The 20,405-nt window shown below is 42.1% G+C and overlaps 1 protein-coding gene across 4 annotated transcripts in view; it reads right to left on the bottom strand.

The window, feature by feature from the left end:
* Positions 1-20,405, bottom strand: part of LOC124238197 (major facilitator superfamily domain-containing protein 6) — a 71,689-nt gene that overhangs the window by 20,663 nt on the left and 30,621 nt on the right. For all 4 annotated transcript variants that reach the window (XM_046658869.1, XM_046658866.1, XM_046658867.1 and 1 more), the window contains exon 3: positions 34-131. In XM_046658869.1, coding sequence (XP_046514825.1) covers positions 34-131 — 98 coding nt within the window. The remainder of the gene's footprint in view (positions 1-33; positions 132-20,405) is intronic.

The raw sequence follows: 20,405 nt of genomic DNA, 5'->3' as shown, positions 1-20,405 counted from the left end.
GAGAAGTACTTCTAACTCCAGCTGTTAACATACCTTGAAGAACTTCCATGGGGAGGACAGTCCAGGCATTTTCCAGGTAGGAGATATAAATATAGCGAGCCGTATTGCAGGCCAGGCCAATGTACAGAACCCTAAAAAAAGCAACAACGAAAAATAAGTTGAAGCCCCAGGATGAGATACAAAACATGCAAATACTACCTAGTTTTTCCCATGCCCAAACCATGCATCATCCAGCACAGTGTTCCAAATGTAGGAGAGGGGAAGCTAAAGGACAATTAAATTTAACCATGAACTCTTAGGAATAAGAAGATTGCTTCGAACATATCTGCCCTCAGCCTTTTCAAAACGCTTGTTAATATAAAAGCGAACATCATCCTTCCTGAAACTTAATTAGTAGCAGAGACGATGCTTTTTTAAGATAGTCTGGGCACACTGCCATCTGTAATGACATTGCTGGCTTCCTTCCAGGTGGCTGTAGGGTAAATATGCCTGGGATTGTAGCCACTTCCCTATGCTGGAGGAAGGATAGGATAAAAATGAGAACATGTGAATATGAATGTGGCCTCACTTGCAATACCCAAGACACCAAGCATTTTACAAGGAGCCTCTCAAGGTCGTCGAATACTATCATCCAATGATGAATGATAAACTATTCAGAAATCAAATGCATTTTTCCTATCAGTTCAATTAATACATGTTCGTTTTTTTTAAATCCTTGATATCACATGCTTATAAAACTGATAAATATATATCCACGTCTCACAATCACTATCATCAAAATTATAAGTAAAAAACAGACTAAACAAAGGCCTAAAGTGGTACATCCAAGCATAAGGTTACCATCTCTCTCTTTCTGAACTGGACGGGCTGATTTGGAAATGAATTGTGGCTGCTCCTCTGTACAAAACACAACCTGATGGCAGGGGTTTTTCTTTCTCGGTTGTTTTCCATTTTCTGTTAATTTTCCTAACCTTAATGCTTTTCTTGTTTTCTAAATTCAAGTGGAGGAAAACTAGAAAGTAAAAGAAATAAACCAATATAGGAAACCAGTGGTATCTTCCTAATCTTGTTCAACTATATTTTTATATTAAAATCATTCCTATAAACACTGTTCCCTTTTTCCAATATTGGATCAAGAAAAGGAAATGCTTTGAGGCATCCGGCTGGCATTAACCACAATATGGAATCGAAGGATGGGGGAAAGGGTGACGGGGTGGGGATGGAATAGGAAATGGATAGTAGAAGGGATTCAGGAGATCCCCACCATTGAAGAGGTCCGGGTTATCATATTCTGTGGACAGCATGTTCTTTGTACTTGTATGTTTTGAGGAAAAAAGCGGATGTTTCAATCCTGTTTGATAAAAAAATCTGTTGAACAAACTCGCTACAGATGGATCAACCAGGGTCCCTCTGCTAGGGGGAAAAAAAAAGCCCACAGGAAATTTAAAATTCAAAATACACTACACAAACACACAAGTTACACAAACCTGTCTCCTTTTAAAGTTCTAAACCAGCTCTCTTGATGACCTTGACTTAACCTAACTCAGGGGTCAGCAAACATTTCCTATAAAGGGTTTTACGGTAAATAGTTTAGGCTTTGTACGTCTCTTGCAACTACTTAACTCTGCTGTTGTAACATGAAAGCAACTATGGACAAAATGTAAATGAATGAGCATGGATGGCTATGTTGCAATAAAATCTGAATTATGAACACAAATTTAAATTTTATATAATTTTCATGTATCACAAAATATTATTCTTCTTGGGATTTTTTCAACCACTTAAACTGTAGAAACCACTCAGTTCATAGGCCATACAAACACAGGCAGCAGGCCAGATCTTCCCCGTGGGCCACAGCTTGCCAACCCCTAGCCTAGCTCATTAGTTCTTTTTCTTTTTTTCTCCCCAAAGCCCCAGTACATCATTGTATATTCTAGTTGTAGGTCATTCTAGTTCTTCTAGGTGAGCTGCCGCCACAGCATGGCTGACAGACAAGTGGTGTGGTTCTGTGCCCAGGAAGCAAACCCGGGCAGCCAAAGTGAAGCACGCTCAACTTTAACCACTAGGCCATTAGAGCTGGCTCGCTCATTAGTTCTTATTCACTTTGGCTGTACATGAGATTTACTGGGGTGATTGTTAAAAACTACAGATGTCGAGCCCACAGCCCTCTTAATAAAGATCCGTAGGGTTGAAACCCAGGTACTGTGCTTTTGAAGACTTCCCAAGTTATTCAGATACTAAGCCAGGGTGAAGACCCACCGGTCTAGCTCATTCTAAGCAGCTCGCAGTAATACTTTCCCATAATCCATAAAAAAAAAATTCATAATACACCTCCCTTGTGTTCATATTGTCTATCCTGAACCTTTCTTTTCAGCCCACTTCTGAATCAGGGTTACCATGACAACCGTTATTCAATCCAGGCCATAGTCCAAAAGTCTGGCCTAAAGTAACCCAGAGTCAATTGGCCCAGTTTAACAGGTAGATTGGGCTATGCCTTCAAACATCTACCAGTGTGGAATTCAGTCAGTGGAGTTCAAACTTTCCGGGACCCTTAAGTCTTGGATTGCCACCAATAAGTCCAGTGGCTATGAGCTTGACATAGCCTTCACTTCTTTCCCACATTCCTCATCTCACCACTGATAGTCCTTCAAGACCACACAGGTGCCTTAAAGGAGAAAAACTAAAATAAAAAGTATAAGGGCAAGTTACCTCATCTCTCTGAGCCTCCATTTTCTTATATATCAAGTAGGGATAATAGTATCTACTCTGTAGGCTTGTTGTGATCATTAAAATACTGTAAAGTTGCCCAGAATAAGCACTCGATAACTAGTAGCCTTGTTATTATTTTAAAAAAAGTATCCCAGTACCCTTTTGTTTATCCCAGAATCCCCAAAGAGAGAGAAGTACAAACACTCCTTCCTCAGCAACCATTCTGGGGAAGCCAGTGGCTTCAAGAAGTCAGCGAGGCTTAAATCAGGAGCAGAAAGGAAGGCGGCATTTCGATCTATGAAAAGGGAAACTAAACACATATGTATTGAATAATCACTGAAAAGTAGTTCAGCACCCTGAAAGCCTGACAATTTCTTTAACATCTGAATGGGACATTTAAAGCGCCCTTCATTCACTGTTATGGGCTGAATTACGTCCTCCCTAAAACTCATATGTTGGAGTCCTAAATTCTAACCCGCTAGTACCTCTGTGTGACTGTATTTGGAGAGACGCCTTTAAAGAGGTGATTAAGGTGAAATGAGGTCATATGGGTGGGTCCTAATCCAATATGGCTGGTGTTCTGATACGAAGAGGAGATTAGGACAGACCAGCACAGAGGGCAGACCAGGTGAAGACACTGGCAGACGACAAGCCCAGGAGAGAGGTCCTCAGAAGAAATAAACCCTGCCAACACCCTGATCTCGGACTTTTAGCTTCCAGACTTGTGAGGAAAGAAATTTCTGGTTCTTTAAGCCATCCAGTCTGTGGTGCTTTGTTATGGCAGCCCCAGCAAATGAATACATGCACAGTCAGGAAACTAAGGATATGCTAACAGAAAGGAATGTATGCTATGTTTTATTACATCATCTTCTGGACAATAGAATTCTTTAGATGCTGAATATAGAGCACACATTTGGGATCCTACAATGTCCCTGGGCACCATGAGGTCTGAAAATACAGAAGAATAGTCTGGAAAATGCCTCTCAGCGAGATACAGATACAGATATCGAATACCTACAATGAAAAAGCTCAGAAACGACTCGATGCTTTCCTATTTCACAACGGGAAGTCAGTAAGTACGAAAGTAGGCAAGAAATAAAGGCAATTTTAGAGCAAGCAGTGTTAAGTGAACTTAATCTATACAGAGGAACACAACTGGTAAAGAGCAAATGATTTCACAGAAAACAATGCACCATGGAAACCCCAATCACTCATCAAACACCTTGATTCTGTATTTGAGCAAAATATAAAAGCAGGAGAAAAAGTGCTTATGAGATTTCAGCTTCTTATTCAACCACAATTCACAGTATTGGCAGGGTAAGTTGGTTGGTGATTATCTCATAATGAAACTGGTATTTTTTTCAGACAGACAGTATTCAAGATATAGATACAATTAATTGGGAGTCATTTGCAATTCCTACCAGAGTGTAGGTTAGTCATGATGCCCTACCATCTATAACATGGTTAAATGCCCCCTGGAACATGAACCCACAAGGAACATGAATTTCACTCAATAAACATTTATTGAGACCCCACTAGGTACCCTATACTATGCTGGACTCAAGGGGAATAAGAGTGAAGAGAAATCCTCTTTGCCTTCAAGGAACTTACAGTGTAGTGGGGAGACATATAAACAAGTAAGTTAAATAAAATACTCTAAGAGGTATGCATAAAGAGCTATGGGAGCACAAAGGAGAGGCCTTTAGCTACCCTTGGGGGCCCTGGGACACCTGGGTTAGAAAGAACTGGACAAAGAAGGCCAGAAGAACATCGCAGGCAGAGGGGACAATGGGAACAAAGGCTAACCATAACAGCTCAAGCGTTTGCAGACAGAGAGGCTGCCTGAAAGATCTAAGGATCAAAGGCTACAGATTTATAAAAAGATGAGTGAACTTTTCCAGTCCAGATCCAATCCGGAAATTATTCTTTATTCCAAAGACAATACAGCATATGAGCAGCAAAAAGAGCCCTGAGCAGGATTATCCTGCAGCGCTCAGATCTGAGAGACAAAGGCCCAGCAGCACGCAGAGAACCCAGCCTCAGCCCAAGGAACGGGCAGCAAGCATTTTGCAGAGCCTCTACTGAAGAAATATGAAAGTTCCTCAAAAAGGAAGAAACACTGGATAAAAACAAAATACCCTGGACAAAGACTGTTGTTCAGAAGTGGAGTATCAGCAGAGAGAGACTGAAAATGCTCTGTAATCTGTGTTACAGCCCTCATATAAGGATGCACATGTTCCCATGTGTACAGGGGCTGCCCAAGGGCACAGTGGGAGATGAGAGACCAGCAATAAACCAAGATTCAGAAAGCATCCTTTCCAACAGGTTACAGAACACTTGGACATTTCCTCAGCTACACCTGGCTAGAGTTTCTACCAGTTCCTAAGGAGAGAGAATTGGTCGCTAATACCAGATACCTGGAGCACAGTTTAGTCCGCCTCACAGACGAATCAGCTTAGGTTTTCTGGATGGTAAACAGCATATGGCCTCACCCTTAAGTTGGGTTCCATTATTCCCAATCATCCTTTTCCAGTCTATATAAACTTGTCAGTAAAAAACTCCATCAGATATTGTTACAGATGTCCTTCTAGACCAGGCAGACACCAGCTGCTCATTACAGTCAAGATTCTGGAGCTGAATGTAAGCTTTCAGTGTAAGCAGTGCCTTCCTCCCCAAGAATAAAGCTTATTTCCAACATAATCACCAGTTCATACTGTTGACCTTAGGAAGATGATGTTGCCTATAGTCGGTTAAGAAAGTAGGAAAAAATATATCCAAACTCTCTAGAAAATAATTAAAATATAAGGTTTAGGCCTTGAAAGAGTTAAATTTTAGTCTGGAAAATTTCTGTTTTCTCCTCCCAACCAACCTCCATGATGTAATGTGACTGTGGGTGAGTCCTGCCAGGATTTCTCTGCCCCTCTAGCACAACAGGGTTTTACTGTAACTGTCTGGAATCTCTTGTCCTCCCTCCCTTTCTTGTCATAGAGAACATGGCATTTCCCGCCATCCTGTGCCGCACTCCCAGGGCTGGCTGGTTAGAAAGGATCATAGGTGGCATTCCTCGGAATTCCTACCCCAAGCAAGTGGCCCAAGCTACCATAATGGTAGGCTCTTCTAATGCCACAATGGTAGCAAAAGCAGCCAGACAGAGGAGAGGAGTCTGGCCACAGAGTCAGCAACCTGAGCAACACGTGGTAGGAGCTGCCACACCTCACGCTCAGACCAAATGCTTAGCTAGAAGTGGCAGAGCTGATGACATACCACTCCCTTTTTCCAAGACACACTCCTGGCACTGGTACCTCTGACGGTGACAGTCCTATCCTGAAAGGGTTCATCTCTTCCAAGAAACCTCCCCACATGTCTCCAGGTATAATTGATGCTATCTCCCCCAGTTCCTCTGTTACTCTCTTGGTTTTCATTAGAGTTCTTGTCACAGTCTGCAGCTGTTGCACACAGAAGATTGTGACTTCCAGGGAGGCAAAGACTGTGTCTGCTTCATCTTTGTAGTCAGAAAGAGCCTGCCTTGCTCAAGGGCTCGATGAAGCTATAATAATGTAATTTAATATAATCTTACAGAAACTGATAAACCATGAGGGCAAAAAGAAGCGCTCATGAAAAGAACTCAATGAAAACTTTCTCAATGGATCACTATTATTTTGGATGGCACAGTTCTTTATTGCAGGGGACTTACCCATTCATTTCGGGATGTTTAGGACCCCTAACCCTTAGGCACTAAATGCTAGTCTCTGAAACAACTAAAAATGTCCCTATACACATTTCTAAACACTTCCTGTTGGGAAGCCCTAGATGAGTCTCTTAAAACAATGGCTTCCTGGTCACTGTTATAAAATATTGTGTGTGTGTGTGTGTGTGTGTGTGTGTCCATATTCAAGTTATATTAGCACATAAACAAATCTAGAAGAAGACAGATACCAAACCATAACCGATGGTTATCTTGGAGATTTGTGATTACAGGCTCCTCACTGTCTAAGGAGTGTTTTTCTGTAGATTTTGAGTTTATATAGTGAGTTACGTACTTTTTGATAATCATATAACAATAAAGATTCAAAAGGTGGGGGAAAAACCTGTCACACTAGGCGTGGGAAAGACAACCATAAAAAATTTGGATTAAAACCTAAAAGAATTCTGCTCTCACATTGTTTTCACAGTATCTTTAAATTTGTGTTCCACACTAAAGAAATCAAAACCGATGGAAATCATAGATTACAGGTGTGGTTTAACCCCAATCAGCAGAATTGTTTTCAAAGAAAAGATTTGGCCTTAGATCAAAAGATCAGCAAACGTTTTATATTTTTTCATGTTTTATAATGTTTAAGTTGTATGTTATGTTTTATCATTAATCTACCAACCACTAACTACTTTATGCTGTCACCTAAAGCAAGCTACAAGTCACTGCAGAACAGCGAGCACTGTATCCTAATATTCATGTCAGAAAAGGAGAGCCACATATACTCGGATGTGCTCAGTGTGAACAGAACATCTCTGGAAGGATCCACTAGAACCTCGTATCACTGATGGTCTCTAGGGAGGGGAGGTGGGGGACTGTCCCAGGGGTGGGAGAGAGACTCCACAGCATATCTTTTAGTACTCTCTGAATTTTTTCCCACGTGTATATCTACTTTCTCAAGGAATGAATAGAGATCAGTCACTGTGTTTCATGCAGCTATAAATGGGCACAATGAATGATGTATGACACTTGACCCATGGTTCTCCAACCTGAAGAGATCATTATCTGGGTTTCTGTTTTGCTTAAAAACAGTATGAAATCCTAGCTATGTTAATATTCACCATATTTCCTATCTGGTGAATCTGTTGTGAGATTGGGAGCAAGTATGTCGTATAGTTATATACATAGTTAAGAAAGGAACATGAGGGGCCAGCCCGGTGGCACAGTGTTTAAGTGCACATGTTCTGCTTCGGCGGCCCAGGGTTCGCCGGTTCAGATCCTGGGTGCGGACATAGCACTGCTTGGCAAGCCATGCTGTGGTAGGAGTACCACATATAAGGCAGAGGAAGATGGGCACAGATGTCAGCTCAGGGTCAGTCTTCCTCAGCAAAAAGAAGAGGGTTGGCAGCAGTTAGCTCAGGGCTAATCTTCCTCAAAAAAAAAAAAGAAGAAAGAAAGGTACATGAAATTGTGCAGCACTGCCAAAGTCATATTCCTTCCAGACAAAGAAAATGGCAGTCTGTAGAGACAGACTTAAGAAAAGTGCTCATGGGCCAGCCTTGGTGGCCTTGTGGTTAAGTTTGGCATGCTCTGCTTCAGCAGCCCACGTTCGGTTCCTGGGCACAGACCTACACCACTCATCTGTCAGTGGCCATGCTGTGGTGGCAGCACATGTACAAAAAGAGGAAGATTGGCAACAGAGGTTAGCTCAGGGAAAATCTTCCTCAGCAAAAAAGAAAGAAAGAAAGAAAGAAAAGTGCTCATTTACTTCAAGAGCCACCTGGATCCCCAGAAGGTACATGTAACACAATGAGAACCTTTGAATCAAAATTGCTGACAGAAACAAGATAATGTTATGAATCATCTTTCCTTGTAGCCTATCTAGTGTGTTCTACCTAGTTCTCTGTCCTCCAGCCACATGAATGCCAAATGTACCGACTGGGCCACGGTCCCCACCCATCCCTAATTGTGTCCCGATGTCCTACTCCCCCTCAGATCTCACTCAGCTCCTTTCTATGTGATCACAGCATCACGGGCCCCTCCTCATAACTCTTATTAATCTCAGTTGTAACCACGCATCGACACCCTGACCGTATGCTCCATGCAGAGTGAGGACTGTTTCATATTACGTTGCCTCAGCTTTATCTCCAGTGCTTGACTTGAACAGACACTCAATAAATATTCATGGACTAGAGGGAAAATATGAATACTTCAAACAGAACATCATTCAACAAATATTCATTAATTTTTTTTTTTTTGAGGAAGATTAGCCCTGAGCTAACATCTGCTCCCAATCCTCCTCTTTTTGCTGAGGAAGACTGGCCCTGAGCTAACATCTATGCCTATCTTCCTCTACTTTATATGTGGGACGCCTACCACAGCATGGCTTGCCAAGTGGTGCCGAGTCCACACCCAGGATCCAAACTGGTGAACCCCGGGCCACCGAAGCAGAACGTGCACACTTAACCGCTACACCACTAGGCCCACCCCCAACAAATATTTATTGAATACACTTTGTGCTAAGTGCCAGGGAGACAGTGGTGAACAGGGTGTAAATATCAACTATTCACATTTTATACTTGTAACTATATGTGCGTATGTATACATACATGTGTGTACACATATATTTATTAAGGTACCTGATTAAGGTATCTGAATAAGTGATGGTATGTGAAAGAATGCACTGAGACTTATAAAAGAGGCCTAGAACTAAGATGATAAAAAAACGGATGTCCATATTTGGAACCATTTTTGCTTTTTTTTTTTTTTTGAGGAAGATTAGCTCTGAGCTAACATCTGCTGCAAATCCTCCTATTTTTGCTGAGGAAGACTGGCCCTGAGCTAACATCCATTGCTTGATTACTATTAATAGGTTACAGTTGAAGATAAATATTAAGTCATGTACGTGGACAAGCAATAGTTCATTGAATAGCTGACTACACTTTGCTTCCTTGGGGCATCCTGAAGCACCATGCAAGGGATCCGCAACACATGTGCACAAACAGATAACAGGGTTCTTGGGTGCCCACAGGCCTATCTCACCGGAAGGGTAAGGTTAGCATACAAACCACAAAGCTCAAAGGATCAGTGGTACTTCTATACTAAGCACAGCATAGCCAAGGGGATCACTAATGGAGACCCGAGAAGCCACCAAGCTTCTATCACCAAGCAGGTGTAGCCAGCCACTGACTCATGCTTGTAGAACAGAGTATAAGAACCACACTGTAGGTCAGAAGAGTGAATGCGGGGAAGAGAACATTCATTTAGTTGTGTATGCTCAGTGAAGCTACCAATACTTCCTTCCATTTTTTCTGCTAGAAAAAGAAAACATAAAAGTAGAGTCTGAATCTCTGCTAGTCTTAAGTCATTCTTTATTTTGCTGCCTTCAAATCTTTCCTCTCCAAATGGCTGATAAGCTAAGAGCAGTTATGGTAACCATCAGCCGGGTCACTGTGCTGGTTCCTGGCCATGTTTACACTTCTCCATATTTCTTTTAGTTTATCTGTCTACTTTTTCTTAGATTGTGTATAACTCCAGGTAGAAAAATAAAGATGTTTAAAATAAAATAGAACCTTGATTAATGGAATGCAACCACTTGGAAGACACAATACGCTATTTGTTGACAGTTTCCCTCTAGGTAAGAGTCAAATGACCAAACACACACACACACACACACACCGACTTTGTTTAAAAATTTACCATGAGATGGCCTGAGATATATATAAAGTACAAATTCTTTAATTTCCAGACAAGAATCACTGACATTTGTCTTAGCAATCAATTTGAAAAAGGCCTTAAGAGTTTTAGTTGACCCTAAACTACATTTGAGGGAACTAAACAAGTTTATCAAAATTCAGGCTGAGGGAATATCATGACCAAATCAAAAGGAGATAATAATCCTACTGTTCTTGACTTTGGCCAGGCCACAGCAGGAAGTAGGAGCAATTAGGGGATCACTGACCAAAGAAGAAAGGAGCCAGAATAAGGAGGGGAAAGATAAAACGGGAGAGTCTGGGATGAGATGTTCTGGGAACGTCCCTGAGGGAATTGGAGAAGCAAGCTTGGAGGAGAGACATTCAAATACGTCAAGGGCTTTTCTCCTTAAGAGGGAGTGGGCTCTGTTAGCCCAAAGTCAGACCTGCCGGCAGTCAGGACAATAGATATTGTTGTTTTAGTTGCTAAGCAGAAACTAAGGGAATACAGCATTCTCTCTTTTCAGCTGGACTCGATCCTGGGAACCGATGTGCCTGGACTGCCTGGGACCTCCAGGGCAGGCCTGGGAATGAAGCCTACCCAACAGGAGACAGAGCTAGTAGACGGACAGAGCCAGGTTCTGATCACATCATTTGAGACCTACACCTAAGCTACACCTAAGACCATTTGCTAGATTTTTCAGTTGGACAATACATCCCCTGTTTTGCTTAAGCCACTTTGGGTAAGGTTTTCTGCCACCTCAAGTGAGAGAGTCCTAAGTGACACAAGATCTTAGCTACCTTGTGAGGTAGCAAGTTCCACATCCCGAGAAGTGTCCAAACAAAGGCTAAGTAAGCGTCAGCCAAGGATTAGGGGCAGGGAACCTAAAGTGGGATGAAGCCAGGCCTACGACTGTAGTAGGGTGCTAGGGCTACTGTTACACTACCACACCCTGGGGCTTAAACAACAGAATTTACTGTCTTACAATCCTGAGGCTGGAAGTCTGAGACCAGGTGTCAGCAGGAGCAGTTTCTTCCGAGGACTCTCTCCTTGGCTTACAGGTGACCACCTTCTCCCCGTGTCTTTGCATCGTCTTCCCTGTGTGTGTCTGTGTCCCAACCTCCTCTTCTCACAAGGACACCAGTTCCATCGGATTAGGGCCCACCCCAGTGACCTCATTTTAACTTAACCACCTCTTTAAAGACCCTGTCTCCAAACGCAGTCACATTCTGAGGTACTGGGGCTTAGGACTTCAGCATTTAATTCAACCCACAAAAATGACCTCCAAGGTTACTTACCACTCCAACATAAAGCAAAATTTAGTAAAGAATGCCAGTGTTTTCCTTGAGAGCCATTTACTCCGCAGACCAGAAATAGAACATCTGACACTAGTGGCGGCTTCCCTGGGCCTCTGAAGTCAGAGTGAGGCTATACTCTTAGAGGAGGATTGTTAGCACTTTGCACAACCCAATCCAACTATATTTACTCATTTATGTTATCTAGCGGACTGCTATTTACTTTTCCAGTGGTTCACATAAGATGAAAAGCTTTGGCAAACAGTGCTAATTAACACGTTTTCACAACGAGCAACACAGTGGGGCATCCGCAGCACCCTGGCAGAAGTGGTGGCATCCACGGCACAGGGACACTGGGAGAGGGCTTTTCTCAAGAATGGTTGTAACTGGGGCCGGCCCCATGGCTGGGTGGTTAAGTTTCTGTGCTCCGCTTTGGCAGCCCAGGATTTCGCTGGTTCGGATCCTGGGCGCAGACCTGGCACTGTTTGTCAGGCCATGCTGAGGCGGCGTCCCACATAGCAGAACTACACGGACCTACAACTAGAATATACAACTATGTACTGGGGGTCTTTGGGGAGAAGAAGGAAAAAAAAAGAAGATTGGCAACAAATGTTAGCTCAGATGCCAATCTTTAAAAAAAATAAATGAATAAAATAAAAAAAATAAGAATGGTCATAACTGTCTTAGTTATACTACAGGGGTTTTGGAAAGATCAAATAAGCATGTAAAGAAAAACTGCAAAACATTGTCCAAATGTGTAAGCTACCATTAAATAAAATGCAAATATTTCAGCAAGAGCAGCTAAGCCTTTTACAAATTCTGTCCAAGCCAGTACATGGAGAAATGCCTCAAGTTTAGGGTTCTAACTTCCATTCAAGTCAACTGGCTTCGAAGGAAGAAAATTCTCTATACAGATCCCAGTGACCGCCATCATAAATCACATCCCCTATCACTGGCTAGACAGTCTGTTGTCACAGCATGGCCTGCATGAGTTTGCATGAGTGGCTTTGGGCACATTTGTGCACATTTCTAACCAATCAGCAGAAACCATTCAAAGTGTGAATCCTTGGAGGAGCAGCCAGGAAGGGGTGAGGTGTGATGTGTGGTTTTTCACATACAAACACAACCCAAGTTGAAGTTGGATCATTAAAGTGAGAACTGAAAGAAGGCACAGCATCAAGTCCAACCCACTTATTTTACAGAGACAAGGAAACAGAAGTTCAGAGAGGTAAAGTGGGGCCATAATTGGTTGGTCAGTGGAAGGTCAAGGCCCCTGCCCCCTTGCCCCACAGTGCTCTTTCAAGGGTGATAATAGTGTGCTGTGGGCCTACTCCCAGGTCCCTACATGAAGTCAAACCAAGACAAGGGCTTGAAGAACCGCCCCCGGATGGGACCAGCGGAGGCAGGGACTGGCTGCGTTAGCATAGTTACCCTTCTAGCAACAACTGTGAATTCAGATTAAGGACACGGGATGTATGTTTGAGTTGGCTTTGGAAGACGCTTAACATTTTAAACTTTGATGAATCATTAGGAAGAATGAGGTAAGAGGAAAACAGAAAAGCAAATGCCACTTGACAGCCACCCAATATCCTGGATCACAAATGAAAAGTTTACCAAGAAGCAAAATTTTGTGTGATGAGATGAAATGGGGCCAAAAGCGCTCTTCTGCTGAGGTAGCCCCAGAAATGTCAAGTGTCAACACTGGGGCAGGACGCACAGTGAGCCAGGATTTCTGCCCCGGACCCTGTAGGCTGGACCTGGGCTACACTAAGCAGGCAGACTTTGAAATCAAATAATCAGGAGTTGAATGTATGGCTAGGGCGGGGTAAGGAGCAGAAAGTAGGGAGGGGCACCACAAAAACACACGCACACACGCATGCATGCACACACACACAGAGCTAGCAAGATTGTGAGGAGAGAGCAAAGACAAGGGCTGTCCAGGAGTCCATCCTAGATAGGTGTGACCACAGGCACAGGCTGTGTTCATCAACGCTGCAGGTCTCCAGAGCAGCCTGGGAAGTCTCTGAGACGGGCTCGCTCTACCAGGGAGTTGAAAGGAGGCTTGATCTCTTCTATTCCTGGATCTCTGCGGTGGCTCCACAGAACTCACTGTCAAGAGTCTTAACTACTCCAGCAACGCTGGTTGTGGGGTCATCTTCCTCTCTTTCTCTCTTTCTGGAACCTTCACTAGTTTTCAGACTTAATTCAATGTGATCCTAAATCACAATGCTAAACATCTTTCCTGAAGTGAAAATTAAGTTATGGATTTTTCAAGTAAGGAAAAAAATAGTGCAAATACAGTTACAATAAACTCTTGACCGAAACTTGTCAACTAGTAAACTTTTATGACTAGAAATTCTGCCCTATTTAATAACTCTGCAACTGAATAACAGATTTTGTTCAGACGATTCCTGTTCTTTTTGTGACATTAAGGAAGAAAACAAACATCAGCGGTCTTGAGACCTCTGCTTGCTGCAGGTCCCTCGCCGTGCCCATCCCCCCATACTAACATTTCTATAACGTCCCCCAATTGTTTAGCATTTTTACCCACTTAGTATCTCATTTACTTCTGCCAATAATCATCTCAAATAGGAAAGGCAAGAGTTATCATTAATTCTGTTTTACAGTTGAAGAAATCAAGGCCCCGAAAGGTTAACTAAGTTGCCAGGTCATACAGCTAAACAAACTTTGAGGGAAATTTAAAAGGTGTTCTTTTTCACACACACACACACACAAAAATTAATGACCACTCTAACTTAACAATTTTGTTTCACAAAGATTTGCTATATCTGCATTTGAATCATATTAGATTTCTAACAAAATCTCATTAACAGAACTAAGAATAACTTAATTAACAGTAATGAAAGAGTAATAGTAATTAATAATAACTTGATTAAGAGTAACGAAACAGCAATGATACTAGTCTTCACCTACTTTAATGAAGATCAACATTACTGTCTTATATACTGAAAACAGCATGGGATTTATTAGCTAGAGGCCCTGGGTTGGGTCCCCACTCCACCACTAAGGAGGAAATCTGTTCCTCCCTAGGCTTGCATGGTGGATCCGCCCAACCAGCCAATGTCCATGCTACCAGGAATGCGCACACATGCAGAAAAATAAGTTTGCCACTGCTGGACTCACTCCTACACACCTCCGCACTCACTCATCCCAGTGTTAGGCCACAGGTCTCAGCTCTAGTGTCCTCTGGCTCCTAGAATCTTTGGACATCCTAGCCCTCCACAGGCTCTCCTTGCTCTATCTGTTTAGACACATGTCTTAGCTCAGGCTGCCATAACAAAATACCACAGACTGGGTGGCTTAAACCACAGAAATTTATTTTCCCACAGTTCTGGAGGCGGGAAGTCTGAGATCAGGGTGCCAGTGCTGTTGGGTTCTGGTAATGATGGTCTTCCTGGCTTGCAGAGGGCAGTCACTGTGTCCTCACGTGGCTGAGAGAGGAGCCAGAGGAAGCTCTCCAGGGTCTCTTTTTATAATGGCACTAATCCCACCATGAAGGCCCCACCTGCATGACTTCATCTAACCCTAACTACCTCCCAAAGGCCCCGTATCCAAGTACCATCATACTGGGGGTTAGAGCTTCAACATATGCATTTGGGGGGACACACAATTTAGTCTAGAGCAACACGCTTCTCTACCCTTAATACCCACACTCTCGAACACAATTAGGAACCCCGGCTGCAGGTTCTCAGGTGCTCCACCCGAGACCCCCAGAGAGTCAACATGGTCTTTCCATCAAAGGAGAATATTCGGCTCTCATCAAGCCACTATAAAATATAATAAAACTTAACTATTTTGCAAGGTGTTGTATCAACAAAAATATTTACAAAAACTGTACAAACTGTAAAGCCTTCAATAATATTATTCCCATTTACTTTTACTGATGATCTTGAAATTAGATGGAAACAATGATTTTCTGACTAAGCCTAATTAGCAAACTGAGCATAAAATTGTTCTCTGTAAAAGATACACGAAGACTCTGTGGAATTAAAGTATATTCCAGCTGTGAGTAGTAGCATTCCTGAGATAAGGAAATAAAAACAATCCTACACTCAGGCACGTGTGTTAAAAAAAATAACTGATTTGTTTGCTGGTCTAGTCTTCGTTGGTTTTCTTTCTCAGTTTACATTGCACTTACCAGATGAGACCCAGACACAGAAGATCTCACCTAAGCCACTAGGCTATTTGGGGCATCAGATTCCCCCCAGTGCTGCGTTTCTCCAGCCACACAGAAGTGCAGGGGCCACCATTCCTAAGGGTGAACGGAGGCTCCCTCTAGGCTGAAGGCCTTGAGTTATGAGTGAAGAATATCAAGGGGACATTAGCAGTATATTCATCAAGACTTCATGTTGGAGCTGAAGGACAAAATTTTCATCCACATCTTAGAAGTACTGAACGGTCCTGCTCTATGGCACCGCTTCCAGAAGGAACACTGATAGCAACACGTTGCTTGTTTGAGGTCAACGATTTCCCAAAATGGATTTACTAGATGAAGGGAAGGGAGGAGAGTAGGGGAGGAAGACGGTTACAGATAACTTCAAATCATGGGATGGAGCTAGCTACATTTCCACCAAGTTCCATACTGCGGTATCCTCCTCCCCTACCTGGAACCGATACCGCGCCCTGGACTCCCTTCCTTGGTGAGTGGCATTGCCACGCATCTGGTATCCTGTTCACAAAATAACTCTTCTCCCTGACTCTGGCTACACTAGGTCCTGCTCAGAAGAACTCTCAATTTTATTTGCTTTACTCTATTCCAGCTCCCAATGCCTTAGGTGCCTAAATTAACACTTTCGTAGCACCCAACAGTTTCTTTCTGTTGTATTGTCTTCTACTCCCTACGAGAACATGAACTCTGTGCAAGAGGGACCTTGTCCGTCTTGTTCAACACTGTATCCCTAAAACAGAACCTGGTCATTGACTAAAGGCTTCTTTAAGAAACATTGAATGAACACAATATTTAATTGTGAATTAACTCCTTCTATGTGATACACGGTCACCATTAGCAACATTCATTTTTGCCACTTATATTCAGTGTGCGTTAGTTTAATCACATTACTCTCATCCTAACACTGCTTGAGTATTGCTGGTCTGGAGGACTGAGAGTAACAGGAATAATTTGGGAGAGGGAGGCATTTTAGAGGAATGGAGATCTTACCAGGAAGACACAGGGGGGTCTTGTGACAGCTGAAAAATTTGTACCAGACACTGGTCACTCAGAGCAGAAAGGAGGAAGACTAAGACATGAGACTGGGCTGCATAGACAAAATACTCCCCAGTCTGACTCTGTGCCTACGAACCTATAAGGGGGCTGAGAACACGGGTTCTGGAGTCTGAGTAGCTTGGATTTGAATCCTGCCTCTGCTATTTACAAGCTGTCTCACCCCGTGCAACTTATTTAACCACTCTGAACTTCCCCTCTCTAAAATGGACACGCCAATGCCTAACTCTAAGGTGTTAAAAGGATTAAGGAAGGGTTTGGAGGTAAAGCATTTAGCACAGTGCCTTTGTAACCACTTTTATGTAATAAGCGCTCAAATGGTATTATAACAACTATTATTATTTTTACAATATTATCCTGTAATTACATTTTTTGTTAAGGTTGGAGATTTTTTTAATTTTTATTTTTTGTTTATCCTCTAGATTCTATGGCTATTCTGAAATTTTGAAGTTGCTAAAAAAAACCCAAAACCTTCATCCAGATTGGTGGCAGGCACCACATCAACAAAGGAAGTGCACGAATCGCCAGCTTTATGGCTCAAGAAAAAAAGAACTCATAATTTCTCTGAAACTCAGAGAATGAACTAAAATGGCACCTTTCTAAAGTGGGGCAAGGTAAATGACGATAAATTCTCCACCCATGTAATTGTTTTAAAAAACATAAAAGCAGAAGTCTGTTGGTGTCACCCTTTGCTCAAACTCACCGATGGCTTCCCACTTCTCTTAGAGTAACATCCTCTCTATTAGCGTGGTCCTCCAGGCCCCGTGGGATCCCTGCCCGCCTCGCTGGCTTCCTGTTATTCCTCACCCTCTAGCCCGGCCACTTACACTTGTGGTTTCCTCTGTCCCTCAAGTCATCACTGGGTGGCTTCTTGTCAGAACTCTGCTCCAATGTCACTTCTTCAGAGAAAGCCTCCCAGCCTACCTAAGCTAAAATGGTCACCTCTCCTCAGTCACTCTGGGACCCGTCATCCTGCATTATTTTTGCCATATAGCACTTGTCATTATCAGAAATAAAATCATCTGTTTACTGCCTATTGTCTACCCCAATAGAATGTTAGTCCCATGAGGACTGGCCTTTCTCTATCTTATTATGCACTCCATATACCCCCAGGGCCTAGAAAAGTGCCTGCTGCCTAGTGTGTGCCTAATAAATACTTGTTGAAGCAGTGAATTAATCATAGTAATAATACCACCTACTGTTTGTAGTTGAGCAATTATTATGTGCTCTATATTATCTCATTTAATCTTAATAAAATAACAATGCTAGGAAGTTAGGTACAGATATTCTCCGCATTTTACAAATGATGAACGTGAGGCTTAACAAAGATAAACTGCTGACTTACCCAAGGTCAGACACATTTAAATGTGGGATCTGAACCCAGGTCAACAGCACAAGCGTGCACACACACACACACACACAGACACACACACACAAGTACTCTCTATAGGTAAACTGGCCAAAAGAAGAATAAAAGGAAACAGGATAGCCACCAGGCTACCTTCCACTTCTACCAGGACTTGGGAAGATGACTGGGTCAAGGCTAGACCAATCTGCGCCCTTCTCTTTCTCATTCTCCTAAAGGGAATGAAATGCCTGGCCAGCATCCCACAGTTATAACCAAGGACCATGGCCAACACTCCATCACTGAGGATTCCTCACCATTGTCAAGAGTCAACCATAACACACAGTAGCATGGTTCAAAGATATGGTACTCAGACAAACGAAACCTAACATTGATTCTTTCTGATAATGTCTGAGCTTCAATCTACACGTTAGCTTTTTAAAGGAAAGAAAAAATTAGCAAGTTAATGTTTGTCTGCTTACAGATTACTATTCAAAGACACTGTTTTCAGTAGAGAAAAGGCAAAGAAAAGATGCTTAATACTTCAGAAATAAGAATGGAATGGTATTCCTCCTTCCAGCTGGAAAGGTTTTAAAGACAAGCTTCTAAGAAAATTTCTTTTCTTATCCACTCTTCAAAGTATCCCACAAAATTATATAATTGCAGTCTACTAAATATTTCCATGGATAAACAGAAATATAATTAGCCAGATTACTTACATTTTCGACTTGTACCAGAAAAGGCAGTAAATTGACACCATATGACTCAAGATAATTAAACAGCTGATATAAACACTCATACTTGCTTGAACTCACTGCCAGTAATAAACTTTATGATCTTTGGGACGTCACTTGGCTTTTTGGTACCTTGATTTCTTTTTTTTTAAGATTGGCCCTGAGCTAACATCTGTTGCCAATCTTCCTCTTTGTTTTCCCTCCTCAAAGTCCCAGTACATAGTTGTATATCCTGGTTGTAGGTCATTCTAGTTCTTCTACGTGGAATGCTGCCACTGCATGGCCTGATGAGCCATGTATAGGTCCACGCCCAGGATCCAAACCCACGAAGCCCAGGCCACCAAAGTGGAACACACACACTTCACCACTCGGCCACAGGGCCAGCCCTCGATTTCTTTTTATATATAAAGAAGTATTATATTTACTACCCAAATCAGGGTTGTTTGGTACAGTTTGATATTAAGTCATAATGAGATACTATGAATTTGCACCTGATTTCATTTTTTAAAGACAGGGAAATAAGACCTGAGGCCACAACAATTATATAAAGTAGACTTTTAATCATTTATATTTATGCCACTTAGGGAAAAATATATGGATAATGTACATATCAGGGGCACAAAACCTCAATGTTTACCTGATATATTTGGATACAATGTCTCTTTAAAATATACACAGCTACACACACACACATACACATATATATGTGGTTCTACAGGAGGATAATTATATTGCTCCACTATAAGTAGACTTAAGCTTCAAGCTATCTCCCAAGAGAAAATACAAAAAGAAAAACTGTACAGAATATGTACATCTATCACCAAAAATGGAAATTCTGAATATTTTGCCATATTTCCTTAAAGAAATAAAAGATTACAGGTAAAGTAGAGGTTCTCCTTGTCCTCTTTGCTCCCCATCTCAGTCCCCTTCTCTTTATATCTTGTCCAGAAAGATAGGGCTAATATGAGTTTGGAATGAATTCTTCCTCTTCAAATTTAAATATCTTTCTACACATATAGGTGTATCCATAAAAACATGTATAACTTTTTACATGTTTTTTGCTTTTTTCCCATTCAACATCAGATTTTTGAGAGCTTTCCATGCTAACATATTGACCTAGTCCATTCCTTTTTAACTTGTGCATAATATTCCATTTTATGACTATACCATACTAAACGTAGCCATACCCTACTTGATGAATATTTAAACTGTTCCTCTTTTTCACTGTGAGAAAGCTGCAGTAAGCAAGATTCTTGTACATGTCTTTCTGAATATGTGTAAGAGTTTTTCCAGAAGGGTATATACCTTAAAACGCAACTTTCAGGCCATAGGAAATGTCCAACGTGAGCGTTACCATGGACTGCTGATTTGGTCTCCACACTGGCTGTCTAGGTAATAAATTTGTAAGAGCTGTTTTTACTCTAGTCTGGTGCACACGTCCACGACCACCACCTGAGCCGATGAATTGGTGAGGGGGGTTGCCTGCAACCACAAAAGCTACAGTTCATAGGGAGTTAGTACTGCTCTCTTTAAGCCAGTGAGTGCCCTGGTCAACCCAGCCACCGAAGGTGGAAGAGAAAACAAACAAAATATGACACCAACAACTGAAATCCCTGGAATTCACGTACACTACCTTGCAACAACGGCCTTTTGTTCCCAACTATGAATAACGCAATTATCAGTAATGCTGTTACTA

Source organism: Equus quagga, chromosome 4 (genome assembly GCF_021613505.1).
Source record: "Equus quagga isolate Etosha38 chromosome 4, UCLA_HA_Equagga_1.0, whole genome shotgun sequence".
In the NCBI taxonomy this organism is placed as follows: Eukaryota; Metazoa; Chordata; class Mammalia; order Perissodactyla; family Equidae; genus Equus; species Equus quagga.
Note: the sequence above shows the minus strand (reverse complement) of the source record. Positions and strands in the feature narration are given on the sequence as shown.